General features: G+C 49.8%; 1 protein-coding gene across 3 annotated transcripts in view; it reads left to right on the top strand.

The window, feature by feature from the left end:
- The window catches only part of JADE1 (jade family PHD finger 1), a 55,329-nt gene that overhangs the window by 15,840 nt on the left and 17,266 nt on the right, over positions 1-22,223 (top strand). Inside the window, exons 2-6 of one of the 3 annotated variants that reach the window (XM_065878324.1) lie at positions 1,634-1,711; positions 11,602-11,687; positions 14,717-14,874; positions 16,832-17,019; positions 19,581-19,792. In XM_065878324.1, the coding sequence (XP_065734396.1) occupies positions 1,660-1,711; positions 11,602-11,687; positions 14,717-14,874; positions 16,832-17,019; positions 19,581-19,792 (696 nt within the window). In that variant the 5' untranslated portion in view covers positions 1,634-1,659. Of the gene's footprint in view, positions 1-1,633; positions 1,712-11,601; positions 11,688-14,716; positions 14,875-16,831; positions 17,020-19,580; positions 19,793-22,223 lie in introns of those variants that run through there. The other 2 variants (XM_065878322.1, XM_065878323.1) reach the window with 2 other exon arrangements.

Consider the following 22,223-nt stretch of genomic DNA (forward strand, 5'->3'; position numbering starts at 1 on the left):
CCGGGGGTGGGCCTGCCCCAGGCCGAGTTGTAGGTTGCTGGGTGTCAGAGTTAGGGGTGAACGGGGCTCTGCAGCAAAGCCGGGGAGGGGCAGTGAGGGTGGACTTTAGGACTGTGACCCCGCCCATGACCCGAGTGAGGACTCACGCCCCGGGCTTCCTTGTGGAAGTTCTTTTAATGGTTTTGGAAGGATCATTTGGTAAAAACACACAAACTTTAACTGGTGAGTGTCTCAGAAAGAAAATATAAAATAGAGATTAGGAGCCTGCATATTTGAGAGAATCATACAGGTCTGTTTTGTAGGTGGGAGCAGACTGCAAAATGGGGTGCTTTCTGCCTTTTTGACTTCAGCTTTACAGTTCCACTTAGAGTGTACCTTTGGGTTTTTAATTTCCGACTTGCTGTAGAACAGTTTCTGTCTTGTTTCGAGCACGGTGGTTCTCCACATTGTTTTCCCACACCATTCCTGTGTGCCACACTCTTAGAAGCTCATCGCATTTAATGCTGTGATTCCCAATGAGGGAGAGGTTGGGATATACTTTTTTGAGGGGCTGGATGGGTAGGGAATGGATGACCAACCATACTTTGACTTGGAAAGCCCTCCTTCCTCATTGGGAGTCACTGATCTGGCAGTAAGATCAGGGCCCTAAAGATGTCGAGGTGATCCGTAGTTTTAGTTTGGAAGAGCTTTTCGGATTTGTTTAGAAAGCTGCCCTGTGTGAATATAACCTCGAGTTCACCTGTGTAAGTTCAGTGAGTGGCCGTTCAATCTCGGTGCACTGCCCTCGTTCCTAAATGCAGGCTTTCTCTATCCTGTGGTGCTGGAGGCCTGTTACCACCTGGCAGGCGTTGGCAAGGTGGGCTGGGTGTCTGCACAAACTTCTTTCTTAGTTTGGCTGAGTTAGGTTGGACAAGGCCTGTAAGGAGCTGGGGTGAAGGGTAGTGAAATTGGATTTGCGATTAGAAGTTCCCTGCTCACAATGTGACCTTGGGTAAGTGGCCGCTTAAGCCTGAGTTTCCTAATGAGTGAAGGGGAGGGTTCTGGATCCCAATGGATCACTGAGGGGTTGGAGATGACCAGAGGATACATTTGCATTCCCAGTTGTCCCGTTGGTTTTGTTCCTAGGACTCCAGGTACTCAGCTTTTAGGCTGCTTTTAGCAAAATTTGCCCGAGAAGCATCACCGTGCCCAGAGCAGCGTAAATATTCACACGTCCCGGCACAGCCCCGTCCCCACGCGTACGCACACGCGTAAAATACGAATCTGCCTGTGGTGAGGAAGCCCTGTGCTCATTGCCAGGGGTTTGTTCCTGCAGAGCTCGCTGCCAGTCCCCTAAAGAGACTCCTGGAGTAGTCGTAGTGATAATGTCACAGGAACAAGAGAGAAGGCCTGGCACCTTGGGGAGACCTGCTGATGTGTGACTTCTCCACCCCTCCCCCTCCTTTTTGAACCTGTTCTGTTAATAATTGCACCTAATTATGTATCTTTGGTCTTTCTACTGCTTACGATTCAAACGCTACTTAAAGCCGATTGTTTGCTTTTGTGTGCTGTGAATCCTGGGCTGCCATCTGAAGCACAACTTGATGATTGTGTATTATCATCTTGGGTTAAGTGCTGTCTCATTGCCTTGCAGGCTGCCTGCTGTTTCCCGGGGAGATCATGAAACGAGGTCGCCTTCCCAGCAGCAGTGAGGATTCTGACGACAATGGCAGTAAGTCCTGCTTTGTTGTTCTTGGAACCTACCAGGGTTTGGGTCAGTGTAAAAACATGGTTCTTTAATGTAATGCTTTAAATAGCCGAGGCCCTTCGAATATCAGGGAGGTCAGCGAAGAGCTGAGGCCTGAGAAACACATCTGAGTGTGATACTGCAGGTCTGTAACCAAATCTTCCTGGGTAAGGTTGACTGCAGGCAGGCATTCCTCAGGCTTCCCGTTTGTTTTCCAGAGATGGATAATCCAGTTTCAAGAGTCACTGGTGTGTCTGTTTTTCCTAAACATCATTTACAGCACTTCACAGTTGCCCTTTATGAAAAGGGAACTTAATCGAAGCCAGTTAATTATTAACTAGTCCAGCCCCCGATACAAAGGGAGATTGAGGACTGCCTAGTGTGATGTGAAAATATTAAGTACACGAGTCAGCGGCCTTCAGTTGATTTGAACATGCCTGTATTTAATAATACTACTGTATGCATCTCAGCTCTCTGGCATCCTCGTGTTTTCACAGCACAGCTGAGAACCAGAAGTTAGTCGGCTTCCAGGCGGGCAAAATAAATGTCACGCAGCGTCTGTGTGATGGGAAGCTCACAGACGGTCCGGGGAAGAGCTCCCTTCAGATAACAAGGAAATTTTGTACCTAGCACGGTGCCTGAGCTCTGGCCCGTTATCTTATGTTTTATATTACAGATCAAATTTGGGAAACCTTGAAAGAACGCTCGCTCTGCTGAGTGATGGGAAAAGTATTGGGCCCGCTTTCAAGGAACTCTGTCTTTGGCACATATAAGATTGAGCTCCGGTGGAAAGTCATCAGGGCAGTCGGAGATGCCTTTTTGATGCACTGTGGAAATGTATATATGTAGACACAAACTCAGGAGGGGGAGGGCAAGGGAAACCTACAGAGGAGATAAAAGTTGGGCAGGTCCTGAAGGCTGAAATCGTTCTAGGCAAACAGGGTTGTCTTTCGGCGCTCCAAGTTTTCGGCAGATTAAAAGTGGCAAATTAGAAAGCAAAGCTTTGCTGTAGGTGGCCACACTGACAGCCACCGGAAACATTAAAAACAGAAGAACTCAAACACAGCAGTTTGACTGGAGCGTTGGGTGCAGGCATGGAGCAGTGGGAAGGAGAACTGGTGGTGATGGGTGGGTGTTGGGTGTCGGGGGTACCTGCGAAGTAAGCTGAGACCGGAGGACGGTGAAGGGCTGGGAGCTCTTGGGACAGATGGTGGGAGCTAATGTTTGGCATGAGGGAGGAGTGAGCTGGGTAAGCACTCCAGAGAGAGGGGCGTTCCTTCTGTTTCAGGGAGCGGTATTAAGGGGCTGTACCCCGTCTGTGGGAGCCTTCGGGAACCCTGAACTTCTTAGCGCTTATCTATTCACGGCCCTCAGTACCTGTTTTCTTCTACTTACTTAGGCTCTTTACTCCTTGAGGCAAAAACATGCTTAGGTATTTCTTTTCTGCCCCCTGTGGTGCCTGTCAAAGTGTCCTCTGGAGTTATAAGCACTCAATAAACGCTTGCTGTTAGCTCGTGTACACAATTTGTCCTGCAGCAATTAAAAAAGAAAACAACTTGCTTTTTAAGTTCAGAATTAATCAGAAGAAGGGTTCATGAGTTATGTCCGTGTACTAATAGTGCCTGGTAAGAGGCTCAGAGTCCTGTTTTCCTCTGATTTTGGTTGAGGAGCCGGTCCATGCTCACTTCGTTGACTCTCAGCACTGCCTCATATCCACTTTGGGAGAGCTGGGTTAGAAAAGGTTCTCCTGGAATGTTCTCTCAGACTTAGACTCTTCCCCTTTCTGGACTAGAGGGTGTGCATTCTTGACGTCTCTGTGTGTGTCTAAATGTAATCCAGTGACGTTGGATTAGGGCCAACCGTTTTCATTTAAACGCCAATTTAAAGGCTTTATGTCCAAATACAGTCACATTCTGAGGTATTGGGGGGTTAGGCTTCAACACATGAAATTTTGGGGGACACAGTTCAGCCCATAACAGCCCTAGAAGACCAAACGCTTCATCTAAACCTATATTTCCACCCAGAACTCTAGGGGAAGAGAGTACCCAAAGTCCCCACCAAAAGTCTATCCATCAGGTCATCTTCCTGGTAATGTGCCTTTTTCGTCCTCCAGCTAATATGCCTGTGTGTGTGCTGGCCTCCCTGAAGAAGGCAGGGATGGAGGACTAAGGTAAATACCTACAGGGTACAACCTGGGTTTTGTTCTACCCCAGGCTACACATGGAAATAGAGTGGCGGTGGTAGAGGATGAGGGTGCTAGCTGCTAGTGGAAAGGAGGCAAGCTGGCTGTGTCCTATAGTTGATTCAGTGTGAAGCGAGTGGTGACACTTCATGGCTGTGCTGTCTGTCCAGGCCTAGTGATTTGGTCATTACGGTGGATGATGGTCGTGGTAAACAGCTCTCATTAAGACCCCTAGAATGCCAAGCCGTACGAACACACGTACATTACCTGCGCCATGGGACACACTCTCCGCCCTTTCTGAGGGCAGCTGCTACCCAGAGTGGGCTTCTGCCACCAGCCTGCCTGTTTGCACTGGAGCCCATCCCCTTGTGTAGGCACGTGGTGGGTGTGGGTAGGTGCCTTCTGCCCCTGCAGTCAGGTGCACAGAACTGAGCCTGCCCTTAGCTGAGTCTGAGTACTTGGCAGCCCTGCTTGTGAGATGGGCGGTCCGTGCAGTGGCCTCTCCCCAGCCTTTCCAGCCTGCAGTCCCGACGGAAGTTTGGCAGCAGCTCCTGGCCCAATGCAGAGCATGTCAAAGTGGAGAAGAGGCAGCTGCGGACGTCAGCTTGGGGCCCCAGCACCAGCCACGGTCACGGCTAGGCCCCGCTGGCCTCCTGGGCTGGATGGAGCCCTTTGCTTTGATTTCTGGCCTGGTCCAGGGGAATACCCGTGTGGTATTTACAGTTGGGGATGGACCGGCATTTTCTGTGCCAGTGCAAGCCCTCATCCAGCTGCAGTCATAGCTGTTGAAGCCTTTCTCCAGGTGCCCTGGACTGCCAGCCTTGGCAGTTGGATGAAGTAGCACTGGGGTGTTTGCAGGCTGTGTCTGTAATTGCTGGGCTCCTGGGACTGGGTGGCTCAGCCAGTCTCTGAAGTTATGCATTGTGCCAGGGTGTGGCCCGGGGAAACGAGCACTTTATTTCCTGCTTCCCAGTCCATGGTCCTCTGTGTTAGGGGTTTTGGCAAATGTGGCGGTGGGTCCATCCAGCCTGCGGGGAAGAGGAAGGAGCTGGAGGTTGAATCGGTCGTTGCTATATTTGGTGTTTCCATCCAGCCTGCGGGGAAGAGGAAGGAGCTGGAGGTTGAATCGGTCATCATTGGCCAATAATTTTATCAGTCATGCCTCGGTAATGAAGCCTCTGTAAAAACCCGAAAGGACAGAGGTCGGAGAGCTTCCAGATGGCGAGCGCGTGGTGACTGGGAGAGAACGGTGCACGCCGAGAGGGCGTGGAAGCTCTGTGCCCTTTCCCCATGCCTTGTCCTACGTATCTCTTCATTTGGCTGTTGACTCATATCCTTCAATATCCTCTTAGAGTTAAGTTGGTGATCTAGTCAGTAACATGTTTCTCTGAGTTCTGTGAGCCGCTCTAACAAAGTAGTTGAACCCGAGGAGAGGGGCTCATGGGAACCTCTGCCAGTCAGAAGCACGGGTAATAACCTGGGCTTGGCAACTGGCATCTGAAGTGGAAGTTGGTCTCATGGGACTGGGTCTGGAATCTATTTCTATCTCCGAGTCAGAATTGAGTTGAATTCCTGGACACGCCGCTGGCGTCTGACAGTTGCTCGTTGGTGTGGGGAAGCTTCCACAAGCACGTGTTGGAATTGGGTCTGGGAACCATTGTCACCTGCCTAATGCCCTAAATTTCAGGGCTGTGTTGACCTCCCCGTGGGAAGGCCTGGCGTGTGGCAAGGGGTTCCGGGGCCAGGCACCTTGTGAGGGCCCTGCCTGGTCTCCCGGTTTTTCACACCTGCGCTGACCCTGAAACACTTCTGTCTTCTCCGGTTATCCAGCCAGCTTCTGCTCCATCACTGGTGATAACGAAGGCACAGAGAATAGCTGAGTAAAATTCAAACCTACTAATTCTGCACTTAGTAATGCAGGTCGATGAGTGGCAAACATGAAGTTTTGTGAGGACTTCTGTTTTTCTGGGCTCTCTCCAGCTTACAGATAGAAAATGAAGAAAGACCAGAATTTTTAGTGGGTGAAACGTGCTCTCTGCTTTGGACCCTTTATGTTACATTTTTTAATAACTTGCTGTCATGTTTTTGGTTTGGCTGTGCTTGGTTTCCTTCATGGCAAGTCTCTGGAGGCTTCTTGGAGGTATCTCTTTTGCATAAAAGTTAACTCTGCTTCCACTTCTCTTTCTGTTTGACTGTACCTTTAATTTGCTCCTTTCCCCGCTTCAGTTGCATCCTGTGATACCGCAGAGTTGTGTAGGAATTCTTGAAATGTGGAATTTTCGGCTCAAGTACTACAGAACGTGGGCTGTACCCGTGTCTCCTCCAGGCACATGGAGATGGCTTTACCCCTTTTCAAACCCGACTTGTGGCTTGTCCTTGACATGGGTGGGCAGAGCATCATCTTGGGCTTGAGGAGTAACTAGCACAGCATGATCCGGTCTGTGGACTTGGACTTAACAGAAGGGCCGGGTGACCATGAAACATTGTGTCAGTTGGTCAAAGGCCCAAGTATGTTGAAACATTCCTGGGCCAGTTCTCTTAAGGTACCCATTAAGCTTTGTTTTTTGGAAGGTGGAAGTGAGTTGGACGGTTAGAGCTAAGCCATGCTGGGATGGAAGGGCTGGGCTGTGAGAGACGTGGAGTCAGACCCTGATAGAAACAGCAGTGGTGTGAGAGGCTTGTCTTCTATCATGCGGTTCAAGCAAGTAGAACTACATTACATTTGTTTTCTTCTTTCGGATAGGACTTTGCATAGCACCACTTTACTGGCACAGGGCTGGCCTGGCCTTGCTCCCTCCAGTCTGCTCTGCTGTGGTGACACCAGCTGGCCTGCAGGGCTCCACACTTGCCGGTCCCCGAGCACCTTCCTTTGTTAAGCTGGTTTAACACTCCTGAAGACACCAGAGTAGTGTTTAGCATCTAGAGGCGGGGTCTGAGACACAGGAGATTCGCCATTTGGTCAGTGGTGAGGTTCTTTTGTAGTTTGCATTTGTGGTGACGTGAGCAGCCACCCAGGCTGCCACTCATTCTCATTTCTGAACCTTTCATGCACTGCACCACCTGGGAGGCTTAACACACACGAACTACCAAATGTCGGAGGTGTGTGCAATATGTATTAGATTTGCTCTTGAGGTTTTCTTCCTTATTTTAGATCTAGGGCAAGACAGCGTGACTATTTTTAATATTTCAAAGGAGAGTGTTCGAGATAAATGCATAATAGCACCAGAAGGCAGGGTTCATAACGCAGTGCACACACAGGAGCCACGCTCACAATGCTGCGACCTGTGAGCCTTCTGTAACTTTTAGTATTCCCCCCACCTTTCTGTTTTAAGGGAAGTTGGGGATAGTAAAACAAAGCAAGGGTTTATTTTCTGTTAATTCTTCTCAGTGTTTCATGGAGATTAATTGTTGATACTCAAACAGCGTATATGTCAAGAATTTAAAAGTCACGTACACTTGTCACTAGAGCAGACTTAACTTTAGGTAGTAATATCTTGTGTGTGGGCAATAAGATAATTTTAGATATTATTGCCAAATTTTTAGAGTTCCTAACTTCTCCTGAAAGCAACGAGAAAATAAAACAAAATTTTACTTGCCATATTCTTTTTGTTTTTTTTTTTTTTTTTTGCGGTACGCGGGCCTCTCTCCCGTTGCGGAGCACAGGCTCCGGACGCGCAGGCTCAGCGGCCATGGCTCACGGGCCCAGCCGCTCCGCGGCATGTGGGATCCTCCCGGACCGGGGCACGAACCCGTATCCCCCGCATCGGCAGGCGGACTCCCAGGGAAGCTCTATTTGCCATATTCTTAATTTAGCTTGTCATTAAATGTTAGCATTCTGAAAACAACAAAATGCAGCACCAGCCCAGCATAATCTTAGCACGTGGTTTTTAAGAACTAACAAGTGGCCAGTGTTTTACTATAGTGTAAATCAGAATCTGCCAGTCCTTTTGGTGTTTGAAATACTCTTAATTTCTGGCTTAAAATTCTTTTTCCTCCAACATACTTTCAAAAAAAATGTTCTGTGACATAACTTTTTAAAATTAAAATGGGTGCGAATTATTTTTGCTTGGATCGTGTTCTGGGGAAGTATCCAGAGGGAACATGGGTGAGGGAGGAGAACTGGCGTAGGAGTCAAGGCACTTTTCTTGGAGTCTCCTGTGGACTTGCCGTGGATGTCTTTGTAGATGGAGGTGTGTTCCAGTCGGGAAGCAGTGCCCCTGCCATGCTGTCTTTAAAGGCATTAGTGCTTTGTTTTCCATGGCCTCATCTTCCTCGAGATCAAAAGCATGACTTCTCATAGGTGAAACAGAGCCGCTTTCGGCTCTTGAGTTACAGTCCCAAACAACGACACTGTGTTCTGTTCACTTAAAGACGTTTTTTAAAAAATTGAGGATCTGCTGTGTGCACAGCACTGACTTAGGTATACTGTATGTTGTAAATAGTTACTACACAGTTTTAAAGTGAATTAGAAGGAGGAAATCACCATCAACAGCTGTCTGCTGCTGGATGTGGGAGGACCCAGCTTCTCACGGTTTAGCAGCAGAGTCTAGGTTTTACACACACGACTGTGCAGGGCAAAACGGAGCGCGTTCTGTTCCTTTACTGTTAGTGGACGGTAGAGACCATCACTTATTTCCTGCACACATTTAAGTTTGTACACTCTGATGCATTTTGACACGTTTACACCCATGAAACCATAAAACTCACGATAACCCTTCTCTCCCCACTGTCCCCAGTCAACCTCTGATCTACTTTCTGTCCCTATAGATTAGTTTATATTTTCCAGAGTTTTATATAAATGGAATAATACAGTGCATACTCTTTTTATCTTTTCACTCCACACAATTATTCCTGCATTCATATTTTCCAGAGTTTTATATAAATGGAATAATACAGTGCATACTCTTTTTATCTTTTCACTCCACACAATTATTCCTGCATTCGTCCGTGTTGTGTGTATCAGCAGCTCGTTCTTTTCTGTTGCTGGGTAGTATCCCGTGGTATGGACATGCCGCTGTTTGTTTATTCATTCACTCTGTCAGTGGATGCTTGGGTGGTTCTATAAATAAGCTAAGAACATTCCTTATGCCAGTGATAATTTAAACTTAGCTTTCCCCCCAGTCTTTCCCTTTCTGCAAAGTGAGCTTAATAAGATTAATTTTTCTCTTCCTCTTTTTGCATTAGGCAAATTAAAAGGAAGAGGAACAGACTTTCTGGGTGGACCAGAATTTCTCTTGGGTAATACCATCAGATACCAGATTTGTGGCTTTTTTGAATATCTGTTTTTAAAAGCAGGCAACATTTTTCAAGAATATAGAAGCAGCCCTGGAAAAAGTTTCTAAATGATTGCAATTACTTGGATGGGTCCTGTGCCAGCAAAGCTGCAAGCTTCCTGGCAACCCTGGAAACCACCCTGGAGGGATCCTGACCCAAAAGGAGGCAAAAGAGTGTCATAAAACTTAAGAATGCATGAATTTGTTGTTGCTGCTCTAACTCTGAAAGTGTTCGCCGTGAGCGCTTGTGTCCCCGGACCCCATGTTAGTCATTGAAGTACAGGGATGGAATGGCTTAAAATTTCTTGTCATTTATAACCCTGTACCTAGTGATTCACAGTAAAGGGGGCATCCCTGTCTGCCCTGCACCTCTTCGCCCTCCCTGAGCCCCGGGGCTGTCCCGTCTACAATTGTCTTGTGCTTCCCCCCCCCCCCCCCCCCCCCCCCGTCTCTTCTTACCGCCTGTGGGCTGGCCAGACCATGGCCTGCAGGACCGGACGGTGGAGGAGAGGCCTGTCTGGAGACATGAGCTGCTCAGCTGCCTTCCTCATCAGGTTCCTCATTCGGCTTCTGTCTTCCTTTTTCCAGTGGTGACCAGATTCAGAGCTTCCTACGAGTCAGGCTTAACCCAGTGTGCCCAGAGTATTTCTTTCAGTGTGGGTGTGAACTTTATTCTTGTTCATCTGGGAGTCTAAAGAGACATACTTAGGATTGTTTTTTAAAGAAGAATTTTCTAGACTGTTACTGAGCAGTGCGGTAGGGTCACCGATAGGAAATATAATTCTGCTGGCCTAGCAGCAGACCGTCAGTCAGTTGACCCAGTAAACAAGCCTCAGGACTGGCCATCAAGGGTCGTGCCCTTCCCTGTCAGAGGGAAGCTTGGCAATCCCCTTTAGTCTCTGTCATTGCAAATCTGATGATAGGCTTATGGGCAGAACCTACTTCCTAATGCCCCCAAGGTCTTAAGGATGCTTTGATTCTGTGTCCCTTGTCTCTGGACTCTATAGAGATAAGGGTTTCCTGTTTTGAGTGGCAAGTGATTTTACTGGTAGAATGGCAGTTCCCTCAGTTTTTAGCTTTTATTTGGGGCGGGGAGTTGTTAATTTCTGGGAAATGGTACAGTTTGTTCACCATGGAGGCAAGTTACTGGGAAGGTAGACAGGTGGTTAGGAGGGCTGTTTCAGATCTCTGGTGTCAGTACGGCACCCACGGACAAGAGGCGGTGGCAGAGGCAGAGAAGAGGAGCTGGGCTCTGAGCTGTTGGGCCGTGGAGTGGCTGTGTCCTGAGTGGAGAGAGACTAGAATGGCTCTCTGATTTCGGAATTCAGGTAGAGATGGTGGTGATATGCGTCAAAGTAGGAATTAGGAGAGCAGGTTTGAGTAGAATGTCTAGCCCAGTCGCTGTTGTGCTGGGGTTGACTGACCTCAGGAACTCCGTGGGCTTGACTGATGTCTGATCTGAAGGGTGAACGTGGACCTGCTGCCGGGGAGGGAGGTTAGTGTGGGGACGCAGGTCTCACAGTCTCCTGGGCCTGCCAGGTAAGACCATGGGCGTGGATGGGCGCTCCCCGGGGAGGGCACTGGAGCAAGAAGGTGAGAGAGCTCATGCGGGAGGGCAGGGACCCACAGTGGGGACACCAGGAAGGAGAATTGCCGCTGCGGCTGAGGGAGCGTCTCAGGCAGGGTGGAGACGGTGCTGCAGAGGGGTCTCAGGCGCGAAAGGAGCTCAGACTCGGTGGCAGTTGAGACATAGGTGGCCTGGTAGGGCTTCCAGTTTCCATGGCTTGGCGGGGGAAAGGCCCCACGACAGAGGATAAGAGCATCTTGTCCTCAGAGCTCAGAAGAGAGCTGACAGGCATTCTCTGGGAAAGGGGAGTAGGCAATTTTAAAGGTGATTTGGCCGGAGCACCTAGTCTACGGCGGGTCTGAGTTTCTCTTTTTTAGGGATTGCTAAGTTCTGTTGTGGAGTCAGACCTTTTGGGGCATGGCTTTAGGATTTAGCACAATGATGGTAGTGTTTAAAAAGTTACTGGAAATTAAGAGAGAAGCTTCTGAATTTATATTTACCAATGCAAGGCTTTGAACCTCTGAGGAAGTGCAGGCTTATGGGTGAAGGCTCTGCCTGCACGGTGTTCTTGAAAGGCCTCTCCCCCCATGAGTTGTACCTGTGACGCCGCAGCCCCGAACACAGTGTGTGCGGAGTGGTCTTGCTGGCCTGCTGTGGGAAGTGAGCGTTTAAATGAGCGATGGGGGTGGAGGAGCTCCAGGGGAGAGAGGAGAGCTCTGGCAGAGCATCGGGCCGTCTCCTGGGGTGGTGCTGAGGGGTGCCTTGCTGAGTCTGGTTAAAAAAAAGAACCCTGTGAACCCTCAGTGATTTGTGTACTTTTAATTTATTCCTATTCGGATATTTGTTTCTTTAGGCCTGTCAACTACTTGGTCACAGAATTCCAGATCCCAGCACAGGAGAAGTTCATGCTCCAGACATGAAGATCGAAAGCCTTCGGAGGTATTTCTTGAATGCTGGCGTGACTGTGCATGTCGTATGTGTGTGCGTGAGTACATATGGTTGACACACACACGCCTGGTTGGTTGATATTGGTGTCAGTCTGTGCATTCTTGGGCAAGTTACTTAACCTCTCTGTGCCTCAGTTTCCAAATCTGTAAGATGGGGATAATACAGGTGTTCACCTCGTAGGATTTTTGTGAGAATTAAGTGGGTTAATATGTAGAAGGTAAATCCTGCTCAGTGAATGTTAGCTATTATTAATTCTTTTAATTTTTTTTTTTTTCCTTCTCTGTTTCACCTTTGCTGGCTCCCAACAACTTTTCCTATGGCCTGGAGATCAGCATCTTCAGCTGCTGCCGGTCACTGCCAGCCTCAAGTTCGTTTTAGTCATGCATTTGTGGTTTGTTTGGCAAAACCCAGTGTAATTCTGGGATTCTGTTTAGGGGATTATGCTTAAGGCTTTCTCCCCTTCTTTTGAAATTTGTTTCTCACCTTACATTTCCCTGCTCCCTCACATTTTGTTATTATCTACCTATCTGTCATCTATCTATCCAAAATTGTTTTTGGGTGAGTTTCTTTGTGGCTTTTGTTGGTTAGGGGCCCCTCCCACTCCTGAGATCTGTGTTCTCTGAAAACCTTGGACTGGGCTCTGAGGATCTAAGTGATTGAAGAAAAGGCATTTTAATTGGTCACAGTGATTAGGTGAGCAGGTTATGGGGAAGAGAGTTTTCGGTCCAGCCCCTTGGTTTTGCACTGCCTCTTAGTGGGATGACTTCAAAGACAGCCTCATCCTGTAGCGACTGAGCAGAGGCCGCCATCCATGAGGAACTTCTTCGTCGGTAGCAGGGAAGCCGGGGGCGCTGTGTTGAGCGTAGGATTGTTTAGTTGTGGAATAACTTCCTCCACGAGGGAGTAGCGTATAATATACTTTAGAATTGTGCAGAACCATCCCAGGGGACACTTAAACATTAGATCAGATGCTCATGAGAAGGTGTCCGTTTTATCACCTTGATTTATTCCAGGCCTTTGTCCTTTTGAACCTGCAGCGCTGCCTTCCTTTCCTCTGGTTATCGGGAGTGACTCTGCTGCTCTTTTTTCTCTCTTTAATTCCCTCCACAACCCCCTCAACACCCTTCTGATGTCCACACCGCACTCCTGTTATTTCAGGGCAGGAGTACAGGGTGCTCCAACAGGGAGCTGATACCTGTGTGAGAGCAGCGGTGCCCCGGGTGCAGCTAGAAACCCCTCCCGGAGTCGGCACTGGCAAGTGTGGATGGCGCCAGTCTTGTCCCTGACCTGTGTTTTGTTGTTCCAGGGTTGTTGTTTTTTTTTTTTTTTTTTTTTTTTTTTGGATGGAGTGCTAAGGTGGAGCCCTGCTGGGGACTCAGGAGCTCACGTCCATGTGAGGGCATCTGTCTCAGTCCTTGACCGTCCTCGTCCAAGTCTCTGAGCGCAGGAACGTTGGGCTGCCTTTTCTCATTTTGTTGCTTCAGTCTGATTTTCCTCCTTGGGCAAAATCCCTTACTTATTACTTACCAGACTTAGCTGGAACGTGTTTTTAACTGATGTGCTTCCTGAAGGTGTAGATCTGTGACTTTGTTTGAAAGGACTTTTTGGGGGTCTGCAGGGCACGGCTGACAAAGTTAATGCTCCCCGGGGCGCGGGCGGGCGTCTGCCGCAGGGCTTGGTGCTGCAGGGGGGCCTGATCTTGTGCTTTTGTGGGGGGGTGCACATCCGGTTTCTTGCTTGTTACTGGGACTTTAGAGATGAGGAGTGGCAGACTGGGGGCAAGTCGGGCCCCAGACGGCCGGCTGGAGACGTGGCCCTCTTCCTCAGACACTGCCTCAGACTTCGTTACGGTGACGTTCATTTAAGTGATCACCAGCCCGAAAAGCCACCGGGAGAAACAAATACGGACCTATTAGCAGGCATATAGTGTGAACTGTGCTTGGTAGCACAAGAAAGAACTCCCTGTCCCAAGAAGAGAGAGTTCAGCATTGTGACTTGTGTAAACAGGGAGTGTAGCTTACAGATGCAGGCACGCTTGGTGCCAAATACAGCTTTGGGCCGGCGCTAATGCCAGGGTCAGAGCTTCCTCGTGCGGCCCTGGGACAGGAGTGGGCTGGGCTCCGGCCACCTCCCGCCCTGCCAGGAGGAGCGGGCACGCAGGGGCCACCTTGGTGCTGTTCCCCTCCTGGGCCCAGATGAGGCCTGAGGGGCGCTTTTGAGTCTTGTGCGTCTGTTTGTGGCAGGGTGAAGAGAGGCTGGTGGCTTGCTTGCTCTCTTCTTTCTTCCTCTCTTGTCTCCTCCCCTCCCTCCCTCCTCTCCTTTCCCCACAAATGCTGCTTTCCTAGTAGAAGTTATGCCCGGTGAAGGTGTGCAAACACATTCTTCACCAGCCCATTTTCTACCTTGCCTCCATTGGTGTGTTGTTGCTTCTCTCCCAGACGTTTCCATCCTGTACTCTGCCCGGCTCTAGCCAACCAGGACCCGCCCTCCCTGGACACCTTGCTGTTAAGCCCGGGTGCCTGGGCAGGCGGGAGGTGGGGAGAGGCAGTCTGAGTAGAGAAGAGGGGTCCCTGGTGGCTCTGGGTTTTGGCTTGGAGTTGTTACATGGTTAGTGGAGTTTTATTTCTTAAACATTTACAAGAAAGTCACCCTTGAGTGAAATATCTCCCTCCAGGGATTCTTTAGGCGCGTGTTTTCAGCAGCCTGCTTGGTGAATTGGGAGTTCTTAGAAGTTTTTCCGGGGACGGCAGCGAGGTTCCTGTGTTGCAGTAGCTGGTGCGGACGTCGCCATCTCTCGGAGCTGGCGAGGGAGGGAGGGCAGCGTGAGCTGCTGCCACCTCCGACCCTGAGCGAGGCCCAGGGCGTGGCAGGCCGAGGGGTTTCCTGTAATAGGTCAGACTGGTTCTCTGTTGAAACAGTGACCTTGTTACGTGGCAGCTCCATGGTTACCCTGCAGCTGCCAGTGCTCTGAGTAAGAATGCAAATATCCAGTGTCAGTGACCCTTTCTTTCCCTTTCCAGGTGTTTAGGACAGACCTGATCACTGCCATGAAGTTGCATGACTCCTACCAGCTGAACCCGGATGAGTACTATGTGCTGGCAGATCCCTGGAGGCAGGAGTGGGAGAAAGGGGTCCAGGTGCCGGTGAGCCCTGGGACCATCCCTCAGCCCGTGGCCAGGTAGACGTGCCCCAGGGCAGGGGTGCCGCCTCTCCCCTGACAGTTGCCTTTCTGCCCTGACAGCCGGGTGCCTGAGAGGAGCAGTGGTGTTTGGGTCAGCAGTGAGGCTTCTGGGGAAAGAGAAATGCAGTAGAAACACACCTCAGGTCCGAAGGTGGTGCTTTTAAGGGCCATGGGCCTCCGAACTTAACACTGCAGCCAATTGGGAAGGTGCCTCTCTCTTAGAGAGGAAGGTAAATTCCAAGGCTCCCTGGGAAGTGGCTGGCTGGGGGAGAGGGACATTTGGATGTTTGCACAGCTGCTTCCCCCCTCCCTCTGGAGGGCCGCTGTGCTGGAGAGAGGTGCCTGTCATCGGTTGGGTCCTGCCGTGGTCCCTCCACCTCTGGGGGAGGACGGGTGTGAGCAGTCCTGCCAGGTTCGGGTCCCGTGGGCGGGGAGCTTAGAGGAGGAGTGTGTCGATGTGTACTCCTCGCATGGGCTTTCTTTGGATTTACTTCTAACCACTCTTCTCCTTAGGGGTCTTGAGGGTCGGCTCTTTGCTGACCGGCTTCAGCGTGAAGCTGGGCCGGTTTTCTTGTTTCCTCTCCGGCCGGCTCCACTGGCCTTGAGGCTCCTCGCGGGGCGAGGGAGCTGAGTGCCCTCTGTGCTCAGCTGGCAGCCGGCTTTGCCGCCGCTGCGTGGTCAGTCACCTGCCTGCTTTGCGAAATGACCTCTTTCACCGTTGCCAAGTGTGAACTGAACTTACCCCTTGGCCCTCACCCACGTCCTGTCCCTCAGGCACCGGCGGTGGTCGAGTCTGGTTATTGTGTCTGGGATCTCTGTGACAAATGTCCCCATAAAGATGCAGGCTGAAATGACCGCTCTGATGCCTCCACAGGTCAGACTGCAGCCTGTGGAGTGGACGGAGTGTTTCACTGGGCTCTGTAGGAGAAACACGGTCTGGTTGCCTCAGGGTTGCCTCTGGGTTGCCTCTGGGGCACAGCACCGACTAGCTGTGCAGCACTGACGATCCCAATCCAGGGGTTAAGAGCCCAGCACAAGACGAGTAAACGCTGACACAGCTCATGGAAGTGTCAGCTAAAACCCTGCCCGTAGCTGAGTGAGACGAATAACTCCTTAACCGTGCCTGTCTCCGTGTCCTGTAGGTAAAGCCACCCTGGTAATCATAGGGCGATGGAAACACCTCGACGGCCTCTTTGGACAGCTGGGTGTTAACGCGAGCTGCCGGCACGCTGAGACGTGCAGGTGGAGGGCCGGTGGCCGTGTGGTGCTCCCCAGGCGCCTCACTCCCCGTCGGCAGTGGTCTGCCCTCTTCCTGCACTTGCTTTCGCGGGGCCCGGCACTTCTCCAGGCGTTCCCGGGGCGAGGGTGCACGTGCAGGAGCGGAGGGGACTTGCGCTCCTCCCTGGGTCCCCAGCTGTGCCGGGAGCATCCCGCCCGTGGCTGGGACTCTGGTTCTCAGACTGCTTAGTGATGGACAAGGTCTGAGTTCTAGAACCAGAGGTGACGGGTTTCTCCCCTTGGCTTCCCGGCCTTCTGCTGTGTGTGCCCTGCCATGCGGCTGCTCTGGCCGCCTCCGTGTCCCTGAGAACCCAGGGCTTGGTGGCCTCCAGCAGGGGCGGGCAGGCCTGGTTAGTGGAAAGGGATGTCATCTTTAACCCTTGACACTGCTGTCACAGCTGGTGGCTGGGCACGGCAGCGTCCTGGGAGGCCATGTGGGAGAGGCTGATTATGAAGACTTCTGCAGCGTTTTCACTTGCATCTCTTTCTATTTTAGGGGTTTTAACGACTCCTGCTTTGTTTTGTCAGCGGTGGCGTTAGGGTTTTAACTCTCTGAACCCGGCAGTGACCTAAGGTTTGGGGGTTGGAGGTGGAAGCTCACTTGGGGGCCTCCTGGCAGACTTCCTTTCTTGTGGCAGGAAGGGTGACCTGGCTGCCTCGTTTTCTTGTTAACCAGGGTCGTGTCTGAAGAGAAGTCCCTCATGTTCATCAGGCCCAAGAAATACATCGTCTCGTCGGGCTCTGAGCCTCCAGAGCTGGGCTACGTTGACATCCGGACGCTGGCCGACAGCGTGTGTCGTTACGACCTCAACGACATGGACGCTGCATGGCTGGAACTGACCAACGAGGAGTTCAAGGAGATGGGTGAGAGGCGGGGGCTCTGCTGCTTGGCTGTGGATGACGAGCGGCGAGTGCGTGAGGCCTGCGTTTCAGGGGCGAGGCTCCTCACCACTGGCGACGCCAGCTCCATCTCGGCCTCAGTCTGGTCTCGGGATCACGGGCTTTTTGCTGGAGATGCGCGTGTCCTGCTGCAGCAGGTGTGCTGAGAGGGACTCAGTCTGTGTGCATCTCGCGGACAGAGAGGTGGGATCGAGGAGGGGTGTCTTCCATGGGCAGGAAAGCGGGGGCTCCCAGTTCTGCCCTGCACCCCGCAACCCTGCCGGTTACCTCAAGAGAACTGAGGCCCAGAGAAATGCAGCGCTTCCCCGAGATCGCACAAGGGTCTGGTCCACAGTTTCCTGCTCCGGTGTTCCGTTTCTTCCCCCTCCGGCAGTGCTATTCGGATGCCGCCTTCTTCAGCCGTGGCCTGCAGTTTCTCACAGGAGACGCCACTCCAGCCAAAGCTCACCATTTTCCAAGCACGTCCCTCGTGTTCTCACCTCAGTGATTCCCCTTAGGTCCTTTTCCAAACCTGAGTGCTTTCTCCTCTCACCCGTCGATCTGTCCTGGCTTTCCTTTGGTGAAGCCCTACCTTAGCTGGGTGCCCTGCCCATTGCGATCTTTTCTACAAGTCAACCGTTCTTGTGTATGTACGGCTCAGAGGACCTCGTCTGCTTGCATCTCCTTGTGTCACGACCAGGATGACACTTGGATCTCGGCTCACACACCACTTCCGATTGCTAAGAGTTGCCTGAAAGTGTGGTGATGGCAAGTCAGGGAGACCACGTCTGGGCTTCCTGTGAGAGACGTGAGGCTTAATTAGCGTTGTGCTGTGTGTAGGTCAAGGTCGGGAAGTGGTGGCACAGGCTGTTTGTTTGCAGTCTAGCACATGGTAAATATCTACGGAGTGTTTCATGGCGGATTTCAAAGGCCTGAAGGGCTAAGACTTTGTTTCCTGTGGAAGCCTGGGCCTAGCACAGGGCCTGGCATGTGACAGATGCTGCCATGCATGCTGCTCCCCAGCCTTTGAATGGGAATGATGGTGTGGACTGAGCTGGGAAAGCTGTTACTCTGATATTTTGATAAAGTAGATTTCCTTTCTTTTGGTCCTTGGTTTTTAGGTATTAGTGGCCAGGATGTTAGCAGGCTAGGAGGTGGCAGTCTGTTCAGAAGTTTTCAGTGCTCTCTTGGAACTGAATACTATGTTTTAGCTTCATAGACTATAAAATTCTACTCTGTAAAGACAACTGTAACGCACTGGACTGACTGGGTGTCCTGTGTTAAGGCAGAAGGACAGACGGCTAGGGGCCGGGGGCTTCGGTGGATGGTCTACGTGGTGAGTGCTGGGCTTACTCATCAGACTGCAAGGCGGTGCTGAATACTTGGGCAGGATAAGCGATGCAGTTGTATAACATGTATAGAACGCATGCGGAAAGACGTTTGTCTTAGCTTTTATTGGCCTTTTTAATGGTAAAAATTAATTATAGGGCATAGGGCTGTATTTTCAGAGCCAGTGGTGTTTTCGGAACTGGTAGGAGGAATTGAGATGAAACCTCCTGGCCGCGCAGAAACGACCTCGTCATGAAATAAGGTTTGAGATGATAGGTGGCTTTTTTGATTGTGTGTTTAGGGCTTATCACAGTGTCAGCGCTAATGTGTGCTCCAAGTTTTCAAAAACTTGGAAGTGTTAATGAAATTTATGATAATGCATATAAGTTGTTGTTGGCCCTAATGACACTTCTGTTGTTTCTTGCCAGTTACATGTGTTTGAATATTTTTTACAAGCTGTTTTTTCTGTCCTGCATGAGTATTTTCATTGTAGGAAGTTTGGGATACGTCCACAGATGGAAGAAAATAAAAGTCTCATCCCCACCACTAAGCCGTAACCACACCACGATAACCGCCTGAAGTTTGTTTTTGGCCATTCTTGCATAGGAATGCATTTTCTTTGATTCACCAGGAGCTGTCTGCCTCCTTTGCTTGAGACGTCCCTTGTGTTTCCGTCTTTCATGTGTCTGACTAACTATGCATCTCAGCGTAGTAAATTCAGAGGGTGAGGAGGGATAAACCAGGTAAAAAACATTTGAGCGTTCACAGTGAAATCTGTTCTCAGAGCACCATTTTACGTAGCAAGAATGGAATGTGTTTTTGGAAAAAAATGCCCAAACCATAATAGGTGGTCATGGCTTTGAAGCCACTTACACCCTAGTTGGTATATATAATATTGTAATGAAACGACAGTCTAACAATATATGCATTTAATAGCCTGGAACCATTTGGGGAATGCTCTTTTTACAGCAAGCACTCCATCTTCAGTGCCTGACCGTAAGGAACAAACTGTTGGGTGCAAGTCTCTTTCTGCCTTTGAATTTCAAGACCCTTCCTTGGAAGGGTCTGAGGGACATCCAATAGAAAATATTTGGGGGGCACTCAGGATAGATTTGTTGATAATATTATTTATTCATTGTGCATTTTTATTAGTATAAATAGTATTATATTTATTAATATGGGTTTATTAAAATGGTTTTGTGGCATTTTCCCTCCAGGAATGCCTGAGTTAGATGAATACACCATGGAAAGGGTCCTGGAGGAATTTGAACAGCGATGCTACGATAATATGAATCATGCTATAGAGACTGAAGAAGGCCTGGGGATTGAATACGACGAAGACGTTGTCTGTGACGTCTGCCAGTCGCCCGACGGTGAGGACGGCAATGAGATGGTGTTCTGTGACAAATGCAACATCTGTGTGCACCAGGTATGTGGGCAGCGGGGCCCGGAAGGAGGCCCCCTGGAGTGGTTCCTCCAGACAGGGTCCATGAGTTAAAGACGTGGGCCCATCTTTTTTGTTGCTGACGGGTGCTTAGTGTTTGAAGTATTTCTTGTTACTTTTACAACCAGGAGAATAGGATCCTCTGTGGACCTCATTCTTTCTTCGCATAGTGTCTTTATTCCCATCCACAGAAGTCAGGTTTACTGAGACTGTATGAGCCCCTCTGCCCTGCTCCAACACCTGGCTTTATAGCTATTGAGAACACTGGAGGGCAGGGGGCGGGGGGACTCTTGAAAAGGTGGTTAGTTTGCTGTGTTCGTTGCCCTTGCACAATGCTGGATGGCTTAAAAGAACAGAAGTTTATTGTCTTGCTATCTGGAAACTAGACGTCTGAAATCAGGGTGTCGGCAGGGCCACGCTCCCTCTGAAACCTGGACGGGGAACCCTTCCTCGCCTCTCCTGGAGGTTTGCTGGCGGTTGTGGGCGTTCCTTGGCTTGCAACCGCACGACGCTGGTCTCTGGCTTTGCCGTCACTTTGTGTCCTCTCCACGCATCTGTGTCTTCACACGTCGCCATCTTCTTGGAAGGCCGCCAGTCACGCTGGATGAAGGGCCCACCCTACTCCAGTGTGACCTCATTTTAACTGACTACATCTCCTGTGGCCCTGTTTCCAAACGAGGTCACATTCTGAGGTACCTGGGGTGTTAGGACTTGCTTTAACATATACTTTTCGGACACTGGTCAACACATAACATTTGCTAACATGTTAGTAGATAAACGGAGCCCTTGAACAAGCGGAAAGGGTCCCCTTTTCTTGAAAGTTATTTCCTGTCCTAGGCGATGTCGAGAGGATTTGGCGGTTGCTTCAGTAAGGTTGGGCACTGGGTGATTTTAAAAGCTCGGGAGAATCTTAGTCTGGACCCTTACCTCTTTCGTTTGTTTTTTTTCATGCAATAATGAAGTAATTTGTATTTCTGTGGGGACGTGTGTTCACATACACTCTTTAGTTAATAGGCTCTCCAGAGGTACTTTCTTTGAATTCACCTGTTGATGCTGAGATTTACAACCAACTTAAAGGCTTGTGTGGGACAGTGGCTTGGGTGACCTCTTGGCAAGAAGAATCAGGTTTGCTTTGTGAAGTTCCTGACTTGTTTTCTTTAGAATGTGTCTGCTCCCTGGGTTTCCCTTCTGCGTGAGGACTTTACCAGCAGTGGCCTTGTCCCGTCTCATCCTGATGGGGAGACCACAGGTCTCTTGCTTATGAAGTCACGTCATAGCCCATCTTGTAGCTCTGGGTTTTCAAGTTATCTAGGCGCTTTCCTTGGGATAATGGAGAATTCTGAGAGAGATTTTGTTGTTTCAAGACCATGAGCGTTGTGGCTGCCATTGCTGCTTTTACGTTGTTGGTGCCATTTCCTTGGATGATGTTTCAGTTCTTTTCCTGCCATTTTACTTCCCCCCCCACCCCCCCACGAGACAAATCTTGTTTGAAAAAAAGGGTTCTGCTTGAAAACTGCTCAAACCCTCTGCTTATAAATGAGTTAACTGAAGGTAGGGTGGGCTGTTCAGCGTCCCACTGTGTGGCAGAGTTGGAACTGGAACTCGGGGAGCTCTGGACGACACCCACCCCCACACCCCTGCCCCGAGCCTGGTCTGCTGTTCTTTCAGCCACACCACGTTGCCTATTAGCATTTCCTGTGGTTCCTTTTGCTTCTTTTGAGATGTTCTTCATGACTTGTCTTTCAGGCGTCCTTTATTTAATCTTCTGTTTTACTTAGACTTGCTTTTCCGGTAAAAAAAAAAAAAAAAAAAAAAAAAATTACCTCTTCAAATGAGACTTTGTCTAGAGTGCCTGATACAGACCTTTCTGATATGTGAAACCTTAATAGTGTCAGTTAGCTCTATTAAAAACAAATTTTTTTTTTTTCCTTCAGCAAGTCTGTGTTGACAGTGGCTCATTCATGGCACCGACACAGTGCTCCTAGGCTCCAATCTTAGTGTCACTTAGCTTCCCTGAACTGTCATCCTGTGGTCTCCTTTCTGCGCCCTGGATATTCAGATTGCCCAGTGGCTGTGTTTTTCCTGTCTGGAGAATTGGAACTACGTTACTGTCTCTCCACTTCCTGACTTGTAGTTCATTTAAGGATAAAGTTCTGAACAGTTTGGTGTTTTTAAAAGGCTCTGAATGTGCTCCTGGTACCATCATGGTTTTGTTTCTTCACTTCTTTAACGTTTGCCTTTTCTTTCTCTGAACCGTCTTAATGACTTTAAGTTGCCTTGATTCCTGCAGTTTTTGCTGTCTTGTGTAATTTACCGTCTTACGCAAAGCAGGCTTTGTTTTAAATATCTGCCGAAGAGACCAAATTCTCTTTGTCTAGAATGTCTCATTTCTCTGCGCCTGTTGTGCTCCCTTGTG

The sequence above is a fragment of the Phocoena phocoena genome, chromosome 5 (assembly GCF_963924675.1).
Source record: "Phocoena phocoena chromosome 5, mPhoPho1.1, whole genome shotgun sequence".
Lineage (NCBI taxonomy): Eukaryota > Metazoa > Chordata > Mammalia > Artiodactyla > Phocoenidae > Phocoena > Phocoena phocoena.